The 22,374-nt window shown below is 50.3% G+C and overlaps 1 protein-coding gene across 12 annotated transcripts in view; it reads right to left on the bottom strand.

The window, feature by feature from the left end:
- The window catches only part of LOC118234940 (E3 ubiquitin-protein ligase UBR5-like), a 60,428-nt gene that overhangs the window by 15,984 nt on the left and 22,070 nt on the right, over positions 1–22,374 (bottom strand). For 5 of the 12 annotated variants that reach the window (XM_035431826.1, XM_035431835.1, XM_035431854.1 and 2 more), the window contains 26 exons: positions 21,912–22,029; positions 21,203–21,387; positions 18,962–19,071; positions 16,536–16,648; positions 15,857–16,000; positions 11,562–11,673; positions 11,314–11,468; positions 10,911–11,108; positions 10,444–10,654; positions 9,563–9,689; positions 9,155–9,306; positions 8,895–8,990; positions 7,963–8,086; positions 7,731–7,828; positions 7,262–7,416; positions 7,074–7,165; positions 6,733–6,879; positions 6,517–6,635; positions 5,912–6,038; positions 5,290–5,419; positions 4,291–4,451; positions 3,710–3,949; positions 3,217–3,340; positions 2,419–2,545; positions 1,213–1,344; positions 619–651 (listed from right to left, as the gene is read on the bottom strand). In XM_035431826.1, coding sequence (XP_035287717.1) covers positions 619–651; positions 1,213–1,344; positions 2,419–2,545; positions 3,217–3,340; positions 3,710–3,949; positions 4,291–4,451; positions 5,290–5,419; positions 5,912–6,038; positions 6,517–6,635; positions 6,733–6,879; positions 7,074–7,165; positions 7,262–7,416; positions 7,731–7,828; positions 7,963–8,086; positions 8,895–8,990; positions 9,155–9,306; positions 9,563–9,689; positions 10,444–10,654; positions 10,911–11,108; positions 11,314–11,468; positions 11,562–11,673; positions 15,857–16,000; positions 16,536–16,648; positions 18,962–19,071; positions 21,203–21,387; positions 21,912–22,029 — 3,530 coding nt within the window. The remainder of the gene's footprint in view (positions 1–618; positions 652–1,212; positions 1,345–2,418; positions 2,546–3,216; positions 3,341–3,709; positions 3,950–4,290; positions 4,452–5,289; positions 5,420–5,911; positions 6,039–6,516; positions 6,636–6,732; positions 6,880–7,073; positions 7,166–7,261; positions 7,417–7,730; positions 7,829–7,962; positions 8,087–8,894; positions 8,991–9,154; positions 9,307–9,562; positions 9,690–10,443; positions 10,655–10,910; positions 11,109–11,313; positions 11,469–11,561; positions 11,674–15,856; positions 16,001–16,535; positions 16,649–18,961; positions 19,072–21,202; positions 21,388–21,911; positions 22,030–22,374) is intronic. The other 7 variants (XM_035431870.1, XM_035431878.1, XM_035431898.1 and 4 more) reach the window with 4 other exon arrangements.

The following is a 22,374-nucleotide window of genomic DNA, read 5'->3' as shown; positions in this document are numbered from 1 at the left end:
GAACACGGTTCAGTGCCGGCCACGCCCCCCCCCGCCCCAAGCCCCGCCCCTCCAGCCCCAAGCCCCGCCCCCTCCCACCCCAAGCCCCGCCCCCCCAGCAGTGTGCGTTAGAGCTCCACGTCACCACTGTTACACACCGAGACCTCCACAGCCGCGAAAAAAAACACCAACCCGCACCACTCAAGCGACACCTGACCTAACAGCCCAGACGCAATCCCATAAAGCATGTTGTGCAGTTCTATCACCATATTGTTTCTGCAAGCATACTGTATTAGGGTAAGGGGCTTCACAAGTGATGTGTGAACAGCACATTAAAGTAATAAAGAGAAGCATTAATGAATGCCAAAAAAAGAACTGACCAACATAAGACCACCCTGGTCAGCAGGGCCACACACACCTTAGTTTGTTATTTAGCATATGAAAACCAAAGCAACAATAAGTAAATAAACAAGCCCCAAATACTTCAGGTTAGAGTCCAAGCATGAAAAGGTAACATATTAATAACACAAGTGGAGCGTGCGTGTGGGACAGGAGAGATTCGGGGGAACTACATCTTTAGTTTGTCTTCACTCTTGTCCTGGCGTGTGTGCATGTATGGAAATAAAGGGGAGCCCATACCAAACAAAGGAAAGGCCAGGGAGACCCTACTTCCTGCAAATGAGATAAATCCTGTTTTGAGCCAAAGACTAGAACACGTTATCATTTCAACAGTAACTGAGCACTTGCAACACAGCTGGCGCGGTTTCCCTAGCGGGCTTGTGCAACACAACACACCCTGCTTCGGAATTACACAACACGCTCAGATCACACTTTAAAAGCATGAATGCTCCAAAACTATCCAGCTACATACTGCTCAAACATGGGCCTCATTGACACCAACAAATGATTTTTCTTTGATCTGTTTGTTAAAAATCTTAAATCAGATCTCATCTTAAAGAGGAACATTAAATGCAAAAGCAAAATGTCTGTTACGTTGTATCTGACAATACAATGTACTGTAAAGCAAAAACTTGGGCATTTTAAGTGAAAAATGTATTTCTCTTGTGTTAAGCTCAGAAAGTCTGAGCATTCAGAATGAAGGCATTCTGAAGACATGAAGGGTTTAAAACCTTCCAGAGATAAAAAAAGAAGAAATCTACAGTTTCTATTTGCAACTTAATCCTCAACGAGGAAAAAAAGGTTGTGTGCCTTTAGCCACTGCGATCCGAGTACCTGCTTCAGAGCCAGCCGTCGCCGCAGTAACCACACTCCTCCGGCCACTGGCGTTATCCTGGTTGCTATGGTTACTCTCACTGTCACTCTCGGTCTCCGCGGCTGCCAGCAGGTCCAGCTCCATGTCACTGCCTGAGGATGAAAGGGCCGTCAACCCCAATCACGGCTCCCATTTCCGCACGCGCTCAGACAGTGATGAGAGAGCAAGGCGTCGCAAACCCAGAACCTTCCGGGGTCATTGTGTGAGAAGGGGCGACTCGACAGGGCCAATATCCGACTGCTTTCCAGATTACGTCTGAAATTAATTTCAGCCTGAACCGTTTCCTATGCCTTATGCAGCCCGACACTGCTGTTCTCAATAAAAGAGGGGGCGTGGCATCCTGTAGCACCAGCACCGCATGTGGAGGGAAGCAAATTACTGCGTGAGAGAGAGTGAGCTGAGAGTGAAAACAAATCAACAGCACTGCAAATCGTTTGGGCCCGTGCAATTCCACCCCGCTGGGAAACAAAATGACACTTCCACTGGCTACCTTTAGACAACCCAGATCTATTGTAAATATGGTGAGCAGTCCTGAAAACTCGACCTCTTTGACCTCTCAGCATCAGTCTTCTCATCCATAAATTTGGGCTTGAATTAATTTCACGTTCGTACACAACTGTAGCTTCAGTTTCAAATTGTGAGTAGCTTGGCTAACGCTAGGGATGCATAAATACTGCTAGTGCGACAGACGCCTTGGGCAGCTGCATTAAAACCACACCCGGATCCGGGAACTGCAGCAATTACACCTCTAACACTGGCACAATATAAAAACCCAGTTTTAATAATGAATAAGCACCATAAAATAAAAACTCTGCACATATGTACAGGAACTGGGAATTGCATTGCAATGCCAAACCATAAGAATGATTTTGCCAAGCACAACAGAATTACAGAAGGCTTTGATCTGAAGCTTATATAAACAAATAGTCGTATGGTATATATTACTACTGCAATAAACATACGCACTTAACAAAATTGGGTGGATTTTTCCTTTTAAATAGGCATGTCAAATAAGAACACTATTATTATTTGCAGTGACAATGTGGGGCATCAATGCAGGGTAGGAGATGAAAGGGACTTAGTAGCCAATCAGATGAAAAGGAGGAGATCTGTGTGGTTCTGTGTGGTTGGGAAGTAAAGGGGAGGTTCAGTCCCTCAGGTCTCACCATCCTCATCATGCTCATCATGCTGGCCCTCTGTCTCCACGTTCTCCTCTCCTGGCTCCTCATGGTCGTCATGGTGATCCTCCTCCCCGGTAACACCCTCCACCACCTCCACCTGGTGCAGACAGTGCTGGTCAAAGCACAGCACAGGGGGCTATTCACAGCTGCCCAATCAGCACGAAGCCAAAGACCGCAGGGCCAGCGACACCTGGTGTAAATGCTGACCGCGTTAGCAGCCAGGCCTACGCGATTGCCATTCAGTCGGTAGATTCTTTAGCCATGAGGTCTTAGTTTCGGGAATCCTCTTCGGCCGATTTCCCGTCAAGTAGGACGCCTGATGTGATTGATATATAACTGTTTTCACATGTGACTACCTGGTGTGAATGCTAGTCAAGTTTTTTCTTTTTTGCCATAACAACTGAAGTGAATACAAATATAGCTTTTATTTGTGACATCTGATGCCGTTGCCTAGGCAAAATAAGGAGGCTAGTTGCACTCTCCACGTTGCGCTCAATATCAAAAAGACCAATAAACAACAAGCCATGCTATTGTTTGCTCTGGAAGGTATACCATCACGTAGCCTAAAAATGAAGTTCATGTATGGGTCATGCCATCCATGTAGCCTGTAGGCTAAACACTGTAACTCCACTGCACCTCAGGAGTGACTTTAGGAACTATAAGGGTTATATGCCACTGGAGACAAAAAGGAGAATGTCACCTACAACGTATGCGACTATGGCCAATATGAACACTACCGGGCAGGCATTATAGTGCAGAGAGCAGACGAGCGCGATGCCTCACCTCCTCAACATCGGCGGAAACGATGTCGTCCTGCTCCTCGTCCCGGCCGCGGGCGGGCTGCGACTGGCCGCTGTGGCGGGGCGGCGGGTTCCTCATGATGTAGGAGAAGGTGGACTGGCTGGAGCTGGGCGGGGCGACGCAGACACGGCAAAGACGTCACTGGCCGCACCACGAGTTTAAGCACAGAGACGAAATACGCTCTCCACAAAATGGAGGCAGCCTGCTTCTTGTTTCAGCTTCAGCAGCAGGGAGACGCAACTTTAAACGTGTCTTATACAGAGCTGAGCAGGGCTCTATGCTAACATTTTTTCCCTAAGTTGAAAAATTGAGTAGCACGCTAATGCATCATAATTAGTAGATGTGCTCCTAAATTATTTTTAGCGTTAGCACACGTCAATTTTCAGCAGCAGATGTTCCTAAAATGGGAGCTCTGTAGATCCCTGCTGAGCATCCGGTGAGTGTACAGAATCGGTGTCCGGTGTTGAGGTCCCACCTGCTGGACTGGTCGGGGGAGGGCCGAGGGGGCAGGGGCTCGACGGAGAAGAGCTCCTCGCTGCCCTGCACGGCGTCGATGCTGGTGCTGGCCAGGGTGAAGGGCGCGGTGGGGCGGGCCACGCCCATGCGCACGGGCACGATGAGCGACTCGGCCACGTTGCACAGCTCCTCCACCGCGTACGGCAGCAGCGCCTGGAACACCCGCCGGCACTTCCCGATGGGCTGGGGGATGAAGTTACTGCCGGGGAAGAGACACGGACACAGTCACTACTATCAACAGATATACGGTCACTGTGTATACACAAATCAACACCTCATATTCACCAAATTCACCAACATTTTGGCTGGTTTTGCCAAAAGAATTCACTATCATTTCAAGTATATCACGTTACACTATGCATTTGTTTGTATAATTTCATTATCTTAGAATTAATTGGCATTTTGGCTGGACAGGTGAACCACTTTAGAGAGTCCAGTATGCGTTTAGCTGCGTACGGTAACCATCTCACAGTATTCAATATAAGTCTGTTCGTTCAGCACTGTTACTGTCTCTATAAAAGCCACAGTTAGCAAGCGTACTTTTTCTTCTTGGATGAGGCCATCTCCACACTGAGGATGACGAAGACCCGGGCCACAGAGCGGAGGAACCTCATGGTGACGTTGATGGCCTCCTCTCTCCGGCCCGGCGTATACTTATTCTGCAGCTCCTTCACTAGTGTCCCCAGCAGCGTGTCAATGAACTGTCACATAAAAACAGAACGTCAAACTTCACAGAGACTGCCCCTGCCTGGTGTGTGTAGTCTTCCTCCGCCCTGCATTCTACTCTCACCCACCAAGCATTCTACTCTCCTCCACCCTACATTCTACTCTCCTACACCCTGCATTCTACTCTCCTCCACCCTGCATTCTACTCTCCTCCACTCCTCCACCCTGCATTCTACTCTCCTCCACCTGCAGTCAACTCTCCCCTCCACCCTGCATTCTAGTCTCCTCCACCCTGCATTCTACTCTCCTCCACCTGCAGTCTACTCTCCCCTCCACCCTGCATTCTACTCTCCTCCACCCTGCAGTCTACTCTTCTCCACCCTGCATTCTACTCTCCTCCACCCTGCAGTCTACTCTCCTCCACCCTGCAGTCTACTCTCCCCCACCCTGCATTCTACTCTCCCCCACCCTGCAGTCTACTCTCCCCTCCACCCTGCAGTCTACTCTCCCCTCCACCCTGCATTCTACTCTCCTACACCCTGCATTCTACTCTCCCCCACCCTGCATTCTACTCTCCTCCACCCTGCATTCTACTCTCCCCCACCCTGCATTCCACTCTCCTACACCCTGCATTCTACTCTCCTCCACCCTGCATTCTACTCTCCTCCGCCCTGCATTCTACTCTCCCCCACCCTGCATTCTACTCTCCTCCACCCTGCATTCTACTCTCCTCCACCCTGCATTCTACTCTCCTCCGCCCTGCATTCTACTCCCCTCCACCCTGCATTCTGTTCTCTCATCCTGTGCATTCTAATCTGAAGTCCATTGTGAGAGTGATACCTCAGGGAGCCCTGACCCGGGCGAGAGACCCACCGTGATGTCGGGGGCGCACTTGACGATGAGGCAGTGGGTGAAGCAGTCCAGGCGTATGGTGCCGCTCTGCTGGCTGAGGTACACCTGCTCCTCGGGGAGGAGGTGCCCGATCCGGCTGCTGGCGCTCAGCCTGGGGGGACCCACAGAGGGTGTGCTCCATGACTGACTGTACCAGCAGGGCGTATGACCCCACACGTACCAGAACAACTGATATAATCTTCACATTTTTATATACAACATATTTTGGATATGAAATTACATTCATATTCAGAACAAATTTTTAAGTGTTGTAATTAATTTCACCAAAAAGTCTCTGGAGAATGAATGCTCTAAATTTTACTTGCATCTAAAGAGTTAAAAGTACTTCAAAAACACATCTGGCACAGGTCTTTTTTACATACGTGTGGAAACAAATTAAGAAAAAGGTTTCTCCGTGAATAAAAATGTCTATTTCAGCACAGCATTATTTTTTTTAGCACACAGCATTTCTTCTAACAAATCATCCATTTTGCAAGTAGATTTCCCCTTTTGGCTTTTTACATCCTTTCCGTTCTGCAGATGAACAGGAACTGAAAGACTCAATCCAGAGGGGGCGCGTGGGTCTCTATGGCGGCGCACTCACGGGTCTTTGTTCTCCTGCGAGCCGAACATGATCATGGATCGGAGGGCGTTCCAGTCCTGCAGCACGCGCTCCAGGGCCAGCTGAGCGAAGCGGGGGGGCTCCAGGTCGTGGTCCGGCATGTCTGAGTCTGGGGGGGGGGGGGGGGGGGCGGGCGGGCGGGAACAGGCCTTCACCGTTAAAACACGCGTACAACCTCACACCCAAACATTTCTTGCACTTCCCATTATTATGAAGCACTTTGATGTAGCAAAATGCTACATAAATGTAATGCAGCCATTAGCATTATTAGCACAGTAACACAGAGACAGAAAGCACCAGGGCTATGGGGGCTTTGAATAACCTCCTAAACATGAAGAGACTGCACTTTCAAAACTCACTGCAACAGAGCAGCTGTATAAACAAACTGCAGCATGGCAAGTTCCCACTTTCTGAGCTTACCGAAATGGAAATAGGCAGTTCACACACACACACACACACACACACTTGAGCACACACACGCTTGAGCGTACACACACACACTTGAGCACACACACACACACGCTTGAGCGTACACACCTACACACACACACACACCCTTGAGCACACACACACACACACACACACACCTTCCGCACTGGCAGCCTTGCGGTTCCTGTCCTCGCGGATCCGTGGTGGCCGGTACTGGCAGTGCTCCACGCTCTGCCTGGCCACCGTCTGGACCAGAAACAGCAGGATGTGCTCCCCCCTGTGGCGGGAGAGAAGCAGCGCGTGAGAGAGCTGAGCGGAGCGACCCTTTTACAAGCCCCCGGACCCGTTCCACCGCCCCGTTTCTGCGCACTTGCCTGCTATTGGGCGTGGTCACCAGGTTAGTGGTGGTCAGCAGCCTGTAGAGCAGGTCGAGGCGAGCGGACTTCTGTCCTGCGATCAGGGTCTTGCACTTGCACTTCTCCCAGCAGTCGCAGTAGGCCGTGGGAGAGGTTCTCTTAAGCCTGGAGGGAGCACAGCATTCAATTCAATTTCATGTGTACAGCGCTTTTTACAGAGAACCGTCACAAAGACGCTTTACCGAGTAGCAAGATCTGTCTGCATAAGGTCTGCGGTGTAGCCGTAAACTGCTCTGTTTAACACACCGACATTCAACCCAACCCAGTGGGTAAGTGACACGGGACAGGAGCGCGCTCACTTGCAGTCGTGACCCTTGTGGCAGACCCTGGCGCACTCCGTGCAGCAGCACAGCGACTCCAGCAGGCCGCACGTCCGGCACTCGAAAATGTCCTGAAAAGCCAACGAGAGGCACGGTCAGCGGTCGGTTCGAACCCCAAGCCCAACCCTAACCCCTCGCCCCCGACGGAACCCTCCGGAAAGGCTCGCCTGGTTGATGTGCTCGGCCCCCGTCCAGGTGAAGCTGCAGGTGTCGTTGCAGCAGAGCACGTAGAGGGGCGAGTCGTCGGGGTTGGTCCCCGGGGGGCAGATCATTTCCATGAAGGCGGAGTCCGAGTCGTCCTTCTCGCCGACGGCAGGGTCGCCTGCAGCACGCGGCAGCCCCAGAGAAATGAGACAGAAACCGTGAGACCGGAGTACAACGGCCTTCAGAACAACAGTCCTGTTCGCTGCCGTGCCAATAAAGCTCATTTGAACTGAAATTACATCAACCGACACACCCCGGCTTAGAGTACTCACAGCAGCCTGACAAACACGGGCAGGCTGAGGGACTCAAGATTAAACAGCTAAAAATGGATTAGCAGACACTGCCTCGTGCAGGAAAACTACATATCCCTCCGGCACAATTTTAAGAGGCTGTTCCAACACAACGCTCGTTCTGTTTGCCGAGCGTTTTTACCTTTGGCTATTTTCTGAGCGGCCTCCAGCACGGTGATGGCGGCGGGGTAGGCCCGCCCGCTGACGGCCAGCATGAAGGGGGTCATACCGCGAGCGTCCCTGCGGAGCAGAAGAGGGGCGTGAGAGCGGCAGAGCGCACGGCTGGGAGAGTTAAAGGGGGCGAGGCAGAGCGCGGGTGTGAGAGCGGTGAGCGCGCGTCGTTAAGGAGGCGGGGCAGAGCACGGGCGGCGTACTTGGCGGACAGCAGCTCCCGCAGGTAGGGCCGGAGGATGACGCTGTCGCACATCAGCTTCAGGATCAGGTGGGCGTTGGCCTTCCGGTCTTTGGACTCCACCACCGAGGGTTCGGACGACGGGCCTGGAGAGGACCGATATGTGACAGGTTAAACGCCGGATGAGGACGGCAGGAAGGGAACAGTCCTCTGGTAGAGGAGAGCTGCGTTTCCTAGACCAGTGGCTCACAAACTATCAGAACCCAGGACTGGCTTAAAGAGCCCATACTTTATCTGTGCCAACCTGTTCAAAAGACTCTTTTCAAATATCAAGTTCAAATGTTTAATATATGCAGAAACTGATGAAAGCACAAGGCACAAATTAGATTTAATGACCTCTGCCATCTGTTTGGGAGAGGGCACAAAAGCATGTGCTTTCCTCCACAGCATGTGCTGCTAAGTGGCACCTCTTGTCACAGCACAGCTCACAAGGCCCACACACAGATGAGTCAGAGGCATTATGTGCAGCTTCACAGGCTGACTTGCAGGCACCCAATTGGCCAGCGGGCGTCACTAGAGAGTAATGAGACACAGATACCCGCAGACCGAATCCTCTCTAACCCTCGGCGACACAACCGCCAATTATGCATCGGTGCTGGCATGGTCGGTATTCGCACCTGGTCTGTGGGTCCCATCGCTGCACTAAAACACTGCCTTAACCAGATGAGCCCCCATTTAAGCCCAGTAACTATAATATATACAGTTGTATACAGTACTGCTTTAGTCAACTTTATTTCATAATCACCTCTCATAACAAATGGGTCCAGGCTTACAATAGGGCATTAAAAAATGATGAAAAAAGGAAACTGGGGACAAAATATCACAATAAACAGTTTGTGAACACTGTGTGTATTACCATTCACCTGGTACTGAACGCTGTGCCTATTGGCTCACCTGGTATGGTGGAGGTGCTGGGCCCCTGGCCTGTCCCTGGTGATGTAGTAGTGAGTGAACCCACAGCAGGGGCCAGGATGAAATCGATATCACCGTCTACCCAGAAACAAGAAGAGCGTGGCGTTAATCACATATAAAACCCTGTTTTTTCTCATAGTTTTTTCTCTTCTCTTCTGGAATTCTGTGCCTTAAGAGGTTAAATCAACGAGCAGGAGCCGTGACCCGGAGGCCTCGGCATTCCAGAGCAGCCGACCGACTACCTGGATCCATGGGCGGAGGGTCAGGCACCCAGCTGGGCGGGGCGATGGGCGGGGACACGGGGTCCTGGTGGTCGCTGGAGGCGGGGCCTGACTCATGGCGGCCCAGCCCAGCGGCCCTGAGGGACCGCCTCATCATCTCCCGGAGGCGGAGGCTGAGGAAAGCACACGCGCGTTAGGACAGGGGCCCCCAAACCGGAGCCCCTGGGGGAAAATACTGTACCATTTATGAACATGAGGTGACACAGAACTGAGAAAATATTTAAGAAACACGGATCAAAATCATAATTCTACATTTCAGAAATGACATGCATTTAACTTCTAAATAAACCTTGTGCGATTCACATTTGCACTACTTTGGTGAGATGTAGTCCTGTTTGTTTGTACTGAATGTCTGTGAAAGGCACACACCCCCGGCTGCCAGACGAGCCGGTCCTGTTCCCTGAGCTGTTGCTGGAGACCACAGAGATGGCGTTGGCGATGGCCTCCACGGCCGACAGCCTCTCCGCGAACGTGTTCCGCTCGGACCGCTCGGCTTCTGGAGCGCGCGCGAGTGAAACCGTGACGATGACGTCGTGCGGGAAGAGAGAAAAAAGGAAGAGTGCTCAGCACTGGAGCACATGGCAGAAACAGTCCGCCTTGCAAACAGACCCAGTCACCGGTGACCTTTAACCTCCGCCCCACACTCATCTGCCACCCGTAATTCTGAGCTCTTCATCAAGCATTCAACCAGCATTCGGTTTCTCTTCCACTTTCCATTCTATTCACCCCCGCCTTGCATTGCAAGTATCTTCTATGCACACTGCTCTCTTCCACCTTTCCATTCTAGTCTCCACCAGCCATTTTTTCTCTCTTGTACCTTACATTCTATTTTCCCTACTTCACATTTTACTCTAACTTACATTCTATTCTCCCTATTTTGCATTCTACTCTAACCTACATTCTATTCTCCCTATTTTGCATTCTACTCTAACCTACATTCTATTTCCCATACTTTTCATTCTGCTCTAACCTACATTCTATTTCCCATACTTTTCATTCTGCTCTAACCTATTCTATTTTCCCTATTTTGCATTCTACTCTAACTTACATTCTATTCCCCTTACATTGCATTTTACTCTAACCTACATCCTATTCTCTCGACTCTACATTCTACTCTAACTTGCACGCTACACTCCTAATGCTCCAGCTTGCACTGTATTCTCCTGCTCACTACATTCCATTTCTCCCATCTGCGGTGCACTGCCTCTGTTCTCTCTGTTCTCCCTGGCTCGGCGGCGCCTCCGGCTCACCCTCCTCCTCCTTGGTCTCCTTGTTGTTGACGGGGAAGCAGACGGAGACGGCGGCGTGCAGGATGTTGCGGTTGCCGTCGCAGCGGTGGCCCAGCAGGGCGCTGAGGGCGCGGGGGCTCTGCTCCAGCAGGACGGCCTGCTCCAGGCTGGCCAGGTGCAGCCGGCAGGCCTCGTAGTCGCAGCGCAGCACCTGCTGCATCAGCGTCTGCTTCTGCTCGGGGAGAGAGAGGGCCTCGCTGAGCGACCCCGCGCACGCCGCCGCACAGCAGCACAACATCCACCCACTCGCTGCATTTCACATCACCCGCTCAATAAGGTGCATCTACCAACCGATTTAACCGTCAATATTAAATTATTTCTATCTTAACTAAACACAACTGGTATCAGAATAGATGGAAAGGCCTAAAGATATCTTCAGAACCCCTGAATGTGTGTGACTCCATGCGCCGGCTCCCAGGAGCTCTCACCTCGACCGCCATGATGATAACGGCAGCCTTCTTTTTGATGGTGGAGCTGGAGGACACGTTGGCGAGCGAGTGCACTCCCATGCCCAGACTGGAGATGGGCGGCAGATCCAGCCAGTCAGGGTCCCTAATCCCGCCCATGCAGTCTTTCGCCATTGGATAAATAGTCCCGTTTCCATCTCGGAGGACCACGGGGGATTCCTGGGAAACACGACCAGGACCAGACAAAGAGTAAAACGGCAGTAGAGAAAGGTCTGCATTCCTGTACGCAGTCACGTGTCTAAACTGTCTTAAGACACTAAGTCTGAACTTTTTTTAAACAGGTTACATTGCTTGTTTCCTTAGTCACTCATGCATAAGAGCACCAGCTAAAATAACAGCAATAGGCCGGGCTGCCAGCGCTCACCTGTCCCGCGGTGAAGATGGCCACGTTGTGCTCGCTCTGGCCCAGAAAGGCCAGGCTGCTGGTGGGGAAGTTATTCTCCTGCTCGGCCTTGCCGGTGGCCAGGTCAAAGACACAGTACCTGACCCAGCTTCCTGTCTTAAGCACTGCGTGAACTCCTGCAGGGGAACAGAGCGCACGCGGTCAACGCCATCGTCTCTCCAAAGGAAACGGAAGGAAAACGTGTGGACACACACTCAAGACTGTAGTACCTTTGGAGTCAACATTCACAGCCAATATTTCAGCTTTTTCAGGGATACAGAGTTTTTTAGGGGTGCGTTGGAAGCAATCTGGAACTTTTGGAGTTCCACCTGTTTTTACAACCTGTCAACACAAGAGGAGAAGAGGCGCTGCAATTTAGTGACAAACATTCAACCAATGGCGGCACTGCAACCTCTAAACTTCCACATTTAACATGTAATTAAATGCCAAGTTCACCAATTCCTATGATGTATTTTAAAGGACTATACACTCTTGAACATTAACCTGTAGAAGCTAATGTCAGATAATGATTACATATATTTATTTCCTTCTAAATCAGTGCGAGTGTAGTTGTGGGTTATGGGCAGAAGCAGAAAGCAGGGAGGTGGGGGGCTGTTTAACAGGGTTGACTTCAATAAAGGTTTTTCGATAGACACAGCGTAAGGGTGCATTTTTAAAGGTTTTTATGCAGATTCATGTGCAGAAGTGTGCTTTTTGCAGGTTAATTTGAAGGTGTGTTTGGTGAAAGTGCCTTTTCTGCATGCTTTTCTGTAGACTGCCTGTGTAAAGCGCAGTTTCAGCAGGTTGGCCCGTAGGCTCGCTGTGTATAATGCAGTTTTGATGGTTTTTCTAGAGATTGGCTATGTAAAGCACATTTTTTAGCAGGTTCGTCAGTACATTAGCTGTACAAAGAGTGGTATAGCTGGTTTGGCTGTGTACAGTGTGGTATAGCTGGTTTTTCTGTAGATTGGCGGTATAAAGCACAGTGTTTAGCAGGCTCATCTAAAGGCTCGCACTGTAAAACACGATACAGCTGGTTTTTCTGTAGAGTGGCTGTGTGTGAAGTGTGGTATAGCTGGTTTTTCTGTAGAGTGGCTGTGTGTGAAGTGTGGTATAGCTGGTTTTTCTGTAAAGTGGCTGTGTGTGAAGTGTGGTATAGCTGGTTTTTCTGTAAAGTGGCTGTGTGTGAAGTGTGGTATAGCTGGTTTTTCTGTAGAGTGGCTGTGTGTGAAGTGTGGTATAGCTGGTTTTTCTGTAGAGTGGCTGTGTGTGAAGTGTGGTATAGCTGGTTTTTCTGTAGAGTGGCTGTGTGTGAAGTGTGGTATAGCTGGTTTTTTTGTAGAGTGGCTGTGTGTGAAGTGTGGTATAGCTGGTTTTTCTGTAGAGTGGCTGTGTGTGAAGTGTGGTATAGCTGGTTTTTCTGTAGAGTGGCTGTGTGTGAAGTGTGGTATAGCTGGTTTTTCTGTAGAGTGGCTGTGTGTGAAGTGTGGTATAGCTGGTTTTTCTGTAGAGTGGCTGTGTGTGAAGTGTGGTATAGCTGGTTTTTCTGTAGAGTGGCTGTGTGTGAAGTGTGGTATAGCTGGTTTTTCTGTAGAGTGGCTATGTGTGAAGTGTGGTATAGCTGGTTTTTCTGTAAAGTGGCTGTGTGTGAAGTGTGGTATAGCTGGTTTTTCTGTAGAGTGGCTGTGTGTGAAGTGTGGTATAGCTGGTTTTTCTGTAGAGTGGCTGTGTGTGAAGTGTGGTATAGCTGGTTTTTCTGTAGAGTGGCTGTGTGTGAAGTGTGGTATAGCTGGTTTTTCTGTAGAGTGGCTGTGTGTGAAGTGTGGTATAGCTGGTTTTTCTGTAGAGTGGCTGTGTGTGAAGTGTGGTATAGCTGGTTTTTCTGTAGAGTGGCTGTGTGTGAAGTGTGGTATAGCTGGTTTTTCTGTAGAGTGGCTGTGTGTGAAGTGTGGTATAGCTGGTTTTTCTGTAGAGTGGCTGTGTGTGAAGTGTGGTATAGCTGGTTTTTCTGTAGAGTGGCTGTGTGTGAAGTGTGGTATAGCTGGTTTTTCTGTAGAGTGGCTGTGTGTGAAGTGTGGTATAGCTGGTTTTTCTGTAGAGTGGCTGTGTGTGAAGTGTGGTATAGCTGGTTTTTCTGTAGAGTGGCTATGTGTGAAGTGTGGTATAGCTGGTTTTTCTGTAGATCGGCTGTGTGTGAAGTGTGGTATAGCTGGTTTTTCTGTAGAGTGGCTATGTGTAAAGTGTGGTATAGCTGGTTTTTCTGTAGAGTGGCTATGTGTGAAGTGTGGTATAGCTGGTTTTTCTGTAGAGTGGCTATGTGTGAAGTGTGGTATAGCTGGTTTTTCTGTAGAGTGGCTGTGTGTGAAGTGTGGTATAGCTGTTTTTTCTGTAGAGTGGCTGTGTGTGAAGTGTGGTATAGCTGGTTTTTCTGTAGAGTGGCTGTGTGTGAAGTGTGGTATAGCTGGTTTTTCTGTAGAGTGGCTATGTGTAAAGTGTGGTATAGCTGGTTTTTCTGTAAAGTGGCTATGTGTAAAGTGTGGTATAGCTGGTTTTTCTGTAAAGTGGCTATGTGTAAAGTGTGGTATAGCTGGTTTTTCTGTAGAGTGGCTATGTGTGAAGTGTGGTATAGCTGGTTTTTCTGTAGATCGGCTGTGTGTGAAGTGTGGTATAGCTGGTTTTTCTGTAGAGTGGCTATGTGTGAAGTGTGGTATAGCTGGTTTTTCTGTAAAGTGGCTATGTGTAAAGTGTGGTATAGCTGGTTTTTCTGTAAAGTGGCTGTGTGTGAAGTGTGGTATAGCTGGTTTTTCTGTAGAGTGGCTGTGTGTGAAGTGTGGTATAGCTGGTTTTTCTGTAAAGTGGCTGTGTGTGAAGTGTGGTATAGCTGGTTTTTCTGTAAAGTGGCTGTGTGTGAAGGGTGGTATAGCTGGTTTTTCTGTAAAGTGGCTGTGTGTGAAGTGTGGTATAGCTGGTTTTTCTGTAAAGTGGCTGTGTGTGAAGTGTGGTATAGCTGGTTTTTCTGTAGAGTGGCTGTGTGTGAAGTGTGGTATAGCTGGTTTTTCTGTAAAGTGGCTATGTGTAAAGTGTGGTATAGCTGGTTTTTCTGTAAAGTGGCTGTGTGTGAAGTGTGGTATAGCTGGTTTTTCTGTAGAGTGGCTGTGTGTGAAGTGTGGTATAGCTGGTTTTTCTGTAAAGTGGCTGTGTGTGAAGTGTGGTATAGCTGGTTTTTCTGTAAAGTGGCTGTGTGTGAAGTGTGGTATAGCTGGTTTTTCTGTAGAGTGGCTGTGTGTGAAGTGTGGTATAGCTGGTTTTTCTGTAAAGTGGCTGTGTGTGAAGTGTGGTATAGCTGGTTTTTCTGTAGATTAGCTGTGTGAAGTGTGGTATAGCTGGTTTTTCTGTAAAGTGGCTGTGTGTGAAGTGTGGTATAGCTGGTTTTTCTGTAAAGTGGCTGTGTGTGAAGTGTGGTATAGCTGGTTTTTCTGTAAAGTGGCTGTGTGTGAAGTGTGGTATAGCTGGTTTTTCTGTAAAGTGGCTGTGTGTGAAGTGTGGTATAGCTGGTTTTTCTGTAAAGTGGCTGTGTGTGAAGTGTGGTATAGCTGGTTTTTCTGTAGAGTGGCTGTGTGTGAAGTGTGGTATAGCTGGTTTTTCTGTAGAGTGGCTATGTGTGAAGTGTGGTATAGCTGGTTTTTCTGTAGAGTGGCTGTGTGTGAAGTGTGGTATAGCTGGTTTTTCTGTAGAGTGGCTGTGTGTGAAGTGTGGTATAGCTGGTTTTTCTGTAGAGTGGCTGTGTGTGAAGTGTGGTATAGCTGGTTTTTCTGTAGAGTGGCTGTGTGTGAAGTGTGGTATAGCTGGTTTTTCTGTAGATTAGCTGTGTGAAGTGTGGTATAGCTGGTTTTTCTGTAAAGTGGCTGTGTGTGAAGTGTGGTATAGCTGGTTTTTCTGTAAAGTGGCTGTGTGTGAAGTGTGGTATAGCTGGTTTTTCTGTAAAGTGGCTGTGTGTGAAGTGTGGTATAGCTGGTTTTTCTGTAAAGTGGCTGTGTGTGAAGTGTGGTATAGCTGGTTTTTCTGTAAAGTGGCTGTGTGTGAAGTGTGGTATAGCTGGTTTTTCTGTAAAGTGGCTGTGTGTGAAGTGTGGTATAGCTGGTTTTTCTGTAAAGTGGCTGTGTGTGAAGTGTGGTATAGCTGGTTTTTCTGTAGAGTGGCTGTGTGTGAAGTGTGGTATAGCTGGTTTTTCTGTAAAGTGGCTGTGTGTGAAGTGTGGTATAGCTGGTTTTTCTGTAAAGTGGCTGTGTGTGAAGTGTGGTATAGCTGGTTTTTCTGTAAAGTGGCTGTGTGTAAAGTGTGGTATAGCTGGTTTTTCTGTAAAGTGGCTGTGTGTGAAGTGTGGTATAGCTGGTTTTTCTGTAAAGTGGCTGTGTGTGAAGTGTGGTATAGCTGGTTTTTCTGTAAAGTGGCTATGTGTAAAGCACAGTTTTTAGCAGAGGAGGCTGGTCTGCAGGTTCCGCGCGCGGCAGTGCTCGGGCCCTACCTGCAGCTCATCTATTCTGAGCAGCCTGCAGTCCTGCAGCAGTGAGGACGGGTCAGAGTCAGAGGGAGCTGCGCTCTGGCTGCTCACGCTGCTCGACGTCCCTGGAAATTTCACAGCAACATACGCACCATCGACTTTTAGCACCTTGAGTTCAAAAGAGAGAGCTGTTGCAAACGCTGCGTGGTCAAAGGCATCACACACAGACACGACAGACGAGGACAACGGTGACACAACACAGAGACAAGGCAGACACTTCACAGCAGTTATTCTACATCACTTAGGTGGATATTAATCACAAACATAACTGTGTGTCAAATAACTACAGTTATTAAAATGACTATAGAAGTGATATTATGGTTATAGGCCCAGTGAAGAGGTTAATTATATTAACATTAAGTCGGTCAAGATAAATGAACAACATTAATATGGGCATTTATATCTCAGTACGTATTATAGCCAAATTTCATTATTAATAGGCTTAATTAAAAAAAGAATTAAATATTAACAACTATAGTGTCAAAACCACCACCACACCCATCTATGCAGGGGTAGGCATGACTTAAGCAAATGGTGAAATACGATTAAAATAAGTAATGAATCTTAGTAATATTGCCTTAAATGGACAATCCCCGACCCTCCCAGAAAAGTTGGGTTTGGTCAAGGCTGTGGCCACACCCACCTTTCCCACAGGGACATTTTTAATGTCCTCCACAAACACCACCTCCCGAAGAGGCCACTGCTCTTCGTTGACTTTCTCCTCCTCTTTGGGGGCGGGGGTAGAGCGCCGCCGCTCTGCGACACAGCACACAGCTGTTAGCACATCTGTCTGCCAGGCACGCGCTCTCAGACGCTACGCACGCACACACAAGCACACGCACACACACACGCACACACACGCACACATACGCACACACACAGACTCATGCACACGCGCACACACACACACACACACACACACACACACACGCTAAGCAAGCACGCACACACACACACACGCTACACCTGAACACACATAAACACACACAGACAGGCACACACACACACCAGTCACAGAGCACAAGCATCCTACACTTTACACATTCTACATCCTACACATTCCCAGAATCCCTCTTGGCCCTGGACCTCAGCATGCACGCATTTCAAACAAACACGGATTCCAGGTCACGCCACGCACTCTGTAGAGCAGCGCACACTCAGGGCCGGTGTGTTCCCTCTCAGCAGCGTAGCGACCAGCGCTGCAGTATACAGCACACACTCAGGGCCGGTGTGTTCCCAGCGCTGCAGTACACAGCGCACACTCAGGGCCGGTGTGTTCCCTCTCAGCAGCGTAGCGACCAGCGCTGCAGTACACAGCGCACACTCAGGGCCGGTGTGTTCCCTCTCAGCAGCGCAGCGACCAGCGCTGCAGTACACAGCGCACACTCAGGGCCGGTGTGTTCCCTCTCAGCAGCGCAGCGACCAGCGCTGCAGTACACAGCACACACTCATTTATCAGTGCACACTCAGGGCCGGTGTGTTCCCTCTCAGCAGCGCAGCGACCAGCGCTGCAGTACACAGCGCACACTCAGGGTCGGTGTGTTCCCTCTCAGCAGCGTAGCGATCAGCGCTACAGTACACAGCACACGCTCATTTATCAGCGCACACTCAGGGCCGGTGTGTTCCCAGCGCTGCAGTACACAGCACACACTCAGGGCCGGTGTGTTCCCTCTCAGCAGCGCAGCGACCAGCGCTGCACTATACAGCACACGCTCAGGGCCGGTGTGTTCCCAGCGCTGCAGTATACAGCACACGCTCAGGGCCGGTGTGTTCCCTCTCAGCAGCGCAGCGACCAGCGCTGCAGTACACAGCGCACACTCAGGGCCGGTGTGTTCCCTCTCAGCAGCGTAGCGACCAGCGCTGCAGTACACAGCACACACTCATTTATCAGCACACACTCAGGGCCGGTGTGTTCCCAGCGCTGCAGTACACAGCACACACTCAGGGCCGGTGTGTTCCCTCTCAGCAGCGTAGCGACCAGCGCTGCAGTACACAGCGCACACTCAGGGCCGGTGTGTTCCCTCTCAGCAGCGTAGCGACCAGCGCTGCAGTACACAGCGCACACTCAGGGCCGGTGTGTTCCCTCTCAGCAGCGCAGCGACCAGCGCTGCAGTACACAGCGCACACTCAGGGCCGGTGTGTTCCCTCTCAGCAGCGCAGCGACCAGCGCTGCAGTACACAGCGCACACTCAGGGCCGGTGTGTTCCCTCTCAGCAGCGCAGCGACCAGCGCTGCAGTATACAGCACACGCTCAGGGCCGGTGTGTTCCCAGCGCTGCAGTATACAGCACACGCTCAGGGCCGGTGTGTTCCCAGCGCTGCAGTATACAGCACACGCTCAGGGCCGGTGTGTTCCCAGCGCTGCAGTATACAGCACACGCTCAGTCTCCAGCCCCCACACAGCCCACTCATCAGTTACTATTCAACACAAACACTCTACGGAGGACGCCTGCGTGTCTGTGGGTCTAGCAAACCTGCCAGCAGACTAACAGACTCGGTCACATACAATTAGTTTAAAAATGGCTTCTTTCATATGAAAGTAATAATGACCTGTTAATAAAATTATTAAAAGCTGCACGACCAGTTAAACCACTAAAAAAGGCATTAAGAAGTAGGGATGCACCGACTGATCAGCCAACAATCGTTATCGGCCGATAACACTACAATCAGCCCATCGATTAATCGATTGTTTTAAAACAACCGATGGTCACCTTTGATTATGTCCTGTCATTCAAAAGGAAAAAAAGTCTACTGTTTATTTGTAAACCAAGAGTTGGTTTATTAGAATGGCAAAATTTTAAATAGTCGGAAAAAAGAAAAAAAAAAAAAGAAAAACGGAAACGGAACCACCAAACAATCGGTATCAGTATCAGCAAAAATCACCAAAGTTTCCCCTAAATAATTGAAATTGGTATCGGTCAGAAATGGCCATTCTGCATAATTAATTATTATAATTATAATTAATTGCATAATTGCATCACTATTAAGAACAGAGCAGCGCAGGAGTACAGCAAGGCCGAGCTGGCGCCAGGCTACGCTGGGGGCGGGGCTCGCTCGGTGACTGACGTACTGTAGGGCAGAGAGGCACTGCTGGCGATGGAGGAGGTGTCGCTGCAGGTGGAGGCGGGAGAGGGTGGGGGCCCCATCTCAGTCTTCACCAGCTCAGGCTTGCTCTCCGTCCTAAAGAGGCACAGGAGAGGAGTGAGTGCCCCCCCTCCTCCCAATCACGTCTACAGGCGGGACACCACCAGCGTCCTCTTACAGGAGAAACGGTTTCAAAAGCAGGACGAAAACTACTCTGCTCAGAAACCAGACTCCCACAGAATGCATCACAACATCGGTGTTCGCCAAGCCATAAGAACCAGTTACCAGGATCCAGACCTGGGTCAAATATGTATTTGTTTTGAATTCAAATACTTTTCTACGCTTTACTGATCTTGTCTGGTATATTGGAACCAATGAAATTCTTTCAAAAAGTGCAAACCCCGCCTTCTGGTGGGCTCAATTACACCAGGCAAGATCAACAGAGCACAGAAAAGTATTTGTATACAGGTCTGTCAGGAACATATCAAGCAAACATTACTAATCACACAGGAATGAGTGAGCTCTGTTTAAGTGTGGTTTCCCCCTCCTCCTGTGTGTGTTGTATAAAGGTGAGCTCCAGTGCGGGTTCCCCTCCTCCTGTGTGTTGTATAAGGGGGAGCTCCAGTGCGGGTTCCCCTCCTCCTGTGTGTGTTGTATAAGGGGGAGCTCCAGTGTGGGTTGCCCTCTTCCTGTGTGTGTTGTATAAGGGTGAGCTCCAGTGCGGGTTCCCCTCCTCCTGTGTGTGTTGTATAAGGGTGAGCTCCAGCGCGGGTTCCCCTCCGCCTGTGTGTGTGTGTGTGTGTTGTATAAGGGTGAGCTCCAGTGCGGGTTCCCCTCCTCCTGTGTGCGTTGTATAAGGGTGAGCTCCAGTGCGGGTTTCCCTCCGCCTGTGTGTGTGTGTGTGTTGTATAAGGGTGAGCTCCAGTGCGGGTTCCCCTCCTCCTGTGTGTGTTGTATAAGGGTGAGCTCCAGTGCAGGTTCCCCTCCTCCTGTGTGTGTGTGTGTTGTATAAGGGTGAGCTCCAGTGCGGGTTCCCCTCCTCCTGTGTGTGTGTTGTATAAGGCGGAGCTCTAGCGCGGGTTCTCCTCCTCCTGTGTGTGTTGTATAAGGGGGAGCTCCAGTGCGGGTTCCCCTCCTCCTGTGTGTGTTGTATAAGGGGGAGCTCCAGCGCGGGTTCCCCTCCTCCTGTGTGTGTGTTGTATAAGGGTGAGCTCCAGCGCGGGTTCCCCTCCTCCTGTGTGTGTGTGTGTTGTTTAAGGGTGAGCTCCAGTGCGGGTTCCCCTCCTCCTGTGTGTGTTGTATAAGGGTGAGCTCCAGTGCGGGTTCCCCTCCTCCTGTGTGTGTGTGTTGTATAAGGCGGAGCTCTAGCGCGAGTTCTCCTCCTCCTGTGTGTGTTGTATAAGGGGGAGCTCCAGTGCGGGTTCCCCTCCTCCTGTGTGTGTTGTATAAGGGTGAGCTCCAGTGCGGGTTCCCCTCCTCCTGTGTGTGTGTGTTGTATAAGGCGGAGCTCTAGCGCGAGTTCTCCTCCTCCTGTGTGTGTTGTATAAGGGGGAGCTCCAGTGCGGGTTCCCCTCCTCCCGTGTGTGTTGTATAAGGGTGAGCTCCAGTGCGGGTTCCCCTCCTCCTGTGTGTGTTGTATAAGGGGGAGCTCCAGCGCGGGTTCCCCTCCTCCTGTGTGTGTTGTATAAGGGGGAGCTCCAGCGCGGGTTCCCCTCCTCCTGTGTGTGTTGTATAAGGGGGAGCTCCAGCGCGGGTTCCCCTCCTCCTGTGTGTGTTGTATAAGGGGGAGCTCCAGCGCGGGTTCCCCTCCTCCTGTGTGTGTTGTATAAGGGGGAGCTCCAGCGCGGGTTCCCCTCCTCCTGTGTGTGTTGTATAAGGGGGAGCTCCAGCGCGGGTTCCCCTCCTCCTGTGTGTGTTGTATAAGGGGGAGCTCCAGCGCGGGTTCCCCTCCTCCTGTGTGTGTTGTATAAGGGGGAGCTCCAGCGCGGGTTCCCCTCCTCCTGTGTGTGTTGTATAAGGGTGAGCTCCAGCGCGGGTTCCCCTCCTCTTGTGTGTGTTGTATAAGGGGGAGCTCCAGCGTGGGTTCCCCTCCTCCTGTGTGTGTTGTATAAGGGGGAGCTCCAGCGTGGGTTCCCCTCCTCCTGTGTGTGTTGAATAAGGGGGAGCTCCAGCGCGGGTTCCCCTCCGTGGCGGAGCGCGGTGGCTCCCTCAGCACTGCGGCTCTCACTTGGTCTCCTGGGTCTTGCCGGCCTTGTCTAGGCTCTTCAGGCTCTCCAGCGAGCGCAGCTGGAACCTGCAGCTGTCGTTCATGTTCCACACCGAGTCCAGGAGCGTGCCCACTTTGGGGACGCCGCCGCTGACCGAGAAGGCCACCGCGCCCGCGTGGTACAGGGGGTTGTTCCTCAGGCACACCTGGGGGGGAGGGGGGGGGGCGGGTATGACTTATAATGTGAGAAGAACGGAAGCCACTGGCAAAGAAAATCTCATCTGTAAAGAGGGTCGGGCACTGAAACAGGACTCAAAGGGAAGACTGAGACTTCAACATTAAAGTGTGCTTGAACAAGCTCACTGTGTTTTTCATTTTTAACCAGCTTGTTCAGAAAGAGAATATGCTTCAAAGACTATGCTTACTGCCTTATCAAATGTACAATTTATGTAAAACCCAAAAAGCCAAATGTTTATTAAACATTTAATCCGGAAAAGGTTAGTTAATGTGGAGTCAATGTTAAAAGCTGTTAATGTGGCCTCACTGCTGTGCTTCTGCTTAAAGTGAGTTCATTAGCAGGTGAGACAGACCTGACTGGGCAAAAGTGCCTTCTGTTGAGTGTGTGCGCAATCGTGACCTTTTTAAAATTAATGCGATTTTTAAAAAATGTATAAAGGTCCAAAGAGGAAGCTCAGGCTTTGCTGCATCGGGTGTGGGCGCGGTTTCTCACCTGGGTCCCCACCGTGATGTTGGGGATGGAGGAAATGCTGCCATTGGACTTTGGCTTCTTGTTCTTGGCCCTGGCCTTCTCCAGCATCTTCTTCCGCAGACTGAAAGGCACGACGCCCCTGGAAGAGCCGCCGCTAGCAGTTAGCAGCCGAAAGCCTCGCACAGCGCACCACGCACTCCACAGAGGTCTTTCATATACACGCTTTCAACTGCGGATAAGCATGACCCGACCAAGGGACTCTGCTCTCAATACCAAGGGCAAAGTGATTAGTTTGGATCAGTGAATCAATCACTGGTAATAAGTGATGGCTCCACCCGTTTAGGGTTTTATGAAGATTCACTCTCTGTGATATTATGCTGTCAATCACTGATGTGGATAACCCAATCAAATTACTTGGCTCTCAAGTGCAAAACAATATGACAGATCAGTGGGTCACTGGCAACAGAAATGCATTACTGGTAAG

This window comes from Anguilla anguilla, chromosome 1 (assembly GCF_013347855.1).
Source record: "Anguilla anguilla isolate fAngAng1 chromosome 1, fAngAng1.pri, whole genome shotgun sequence".
NCBI classification, from domain to species: Eukaryota; Metazoa; Chordata; class Actinopteri; order Anguilliformes; family Anguillidae; genus Anguilla; species Anguilla anguilla.
Note: the sequence above shows the minus strand (reverse complement) of the source record. Positions and strands in the feature narration are given on the sequence as shown.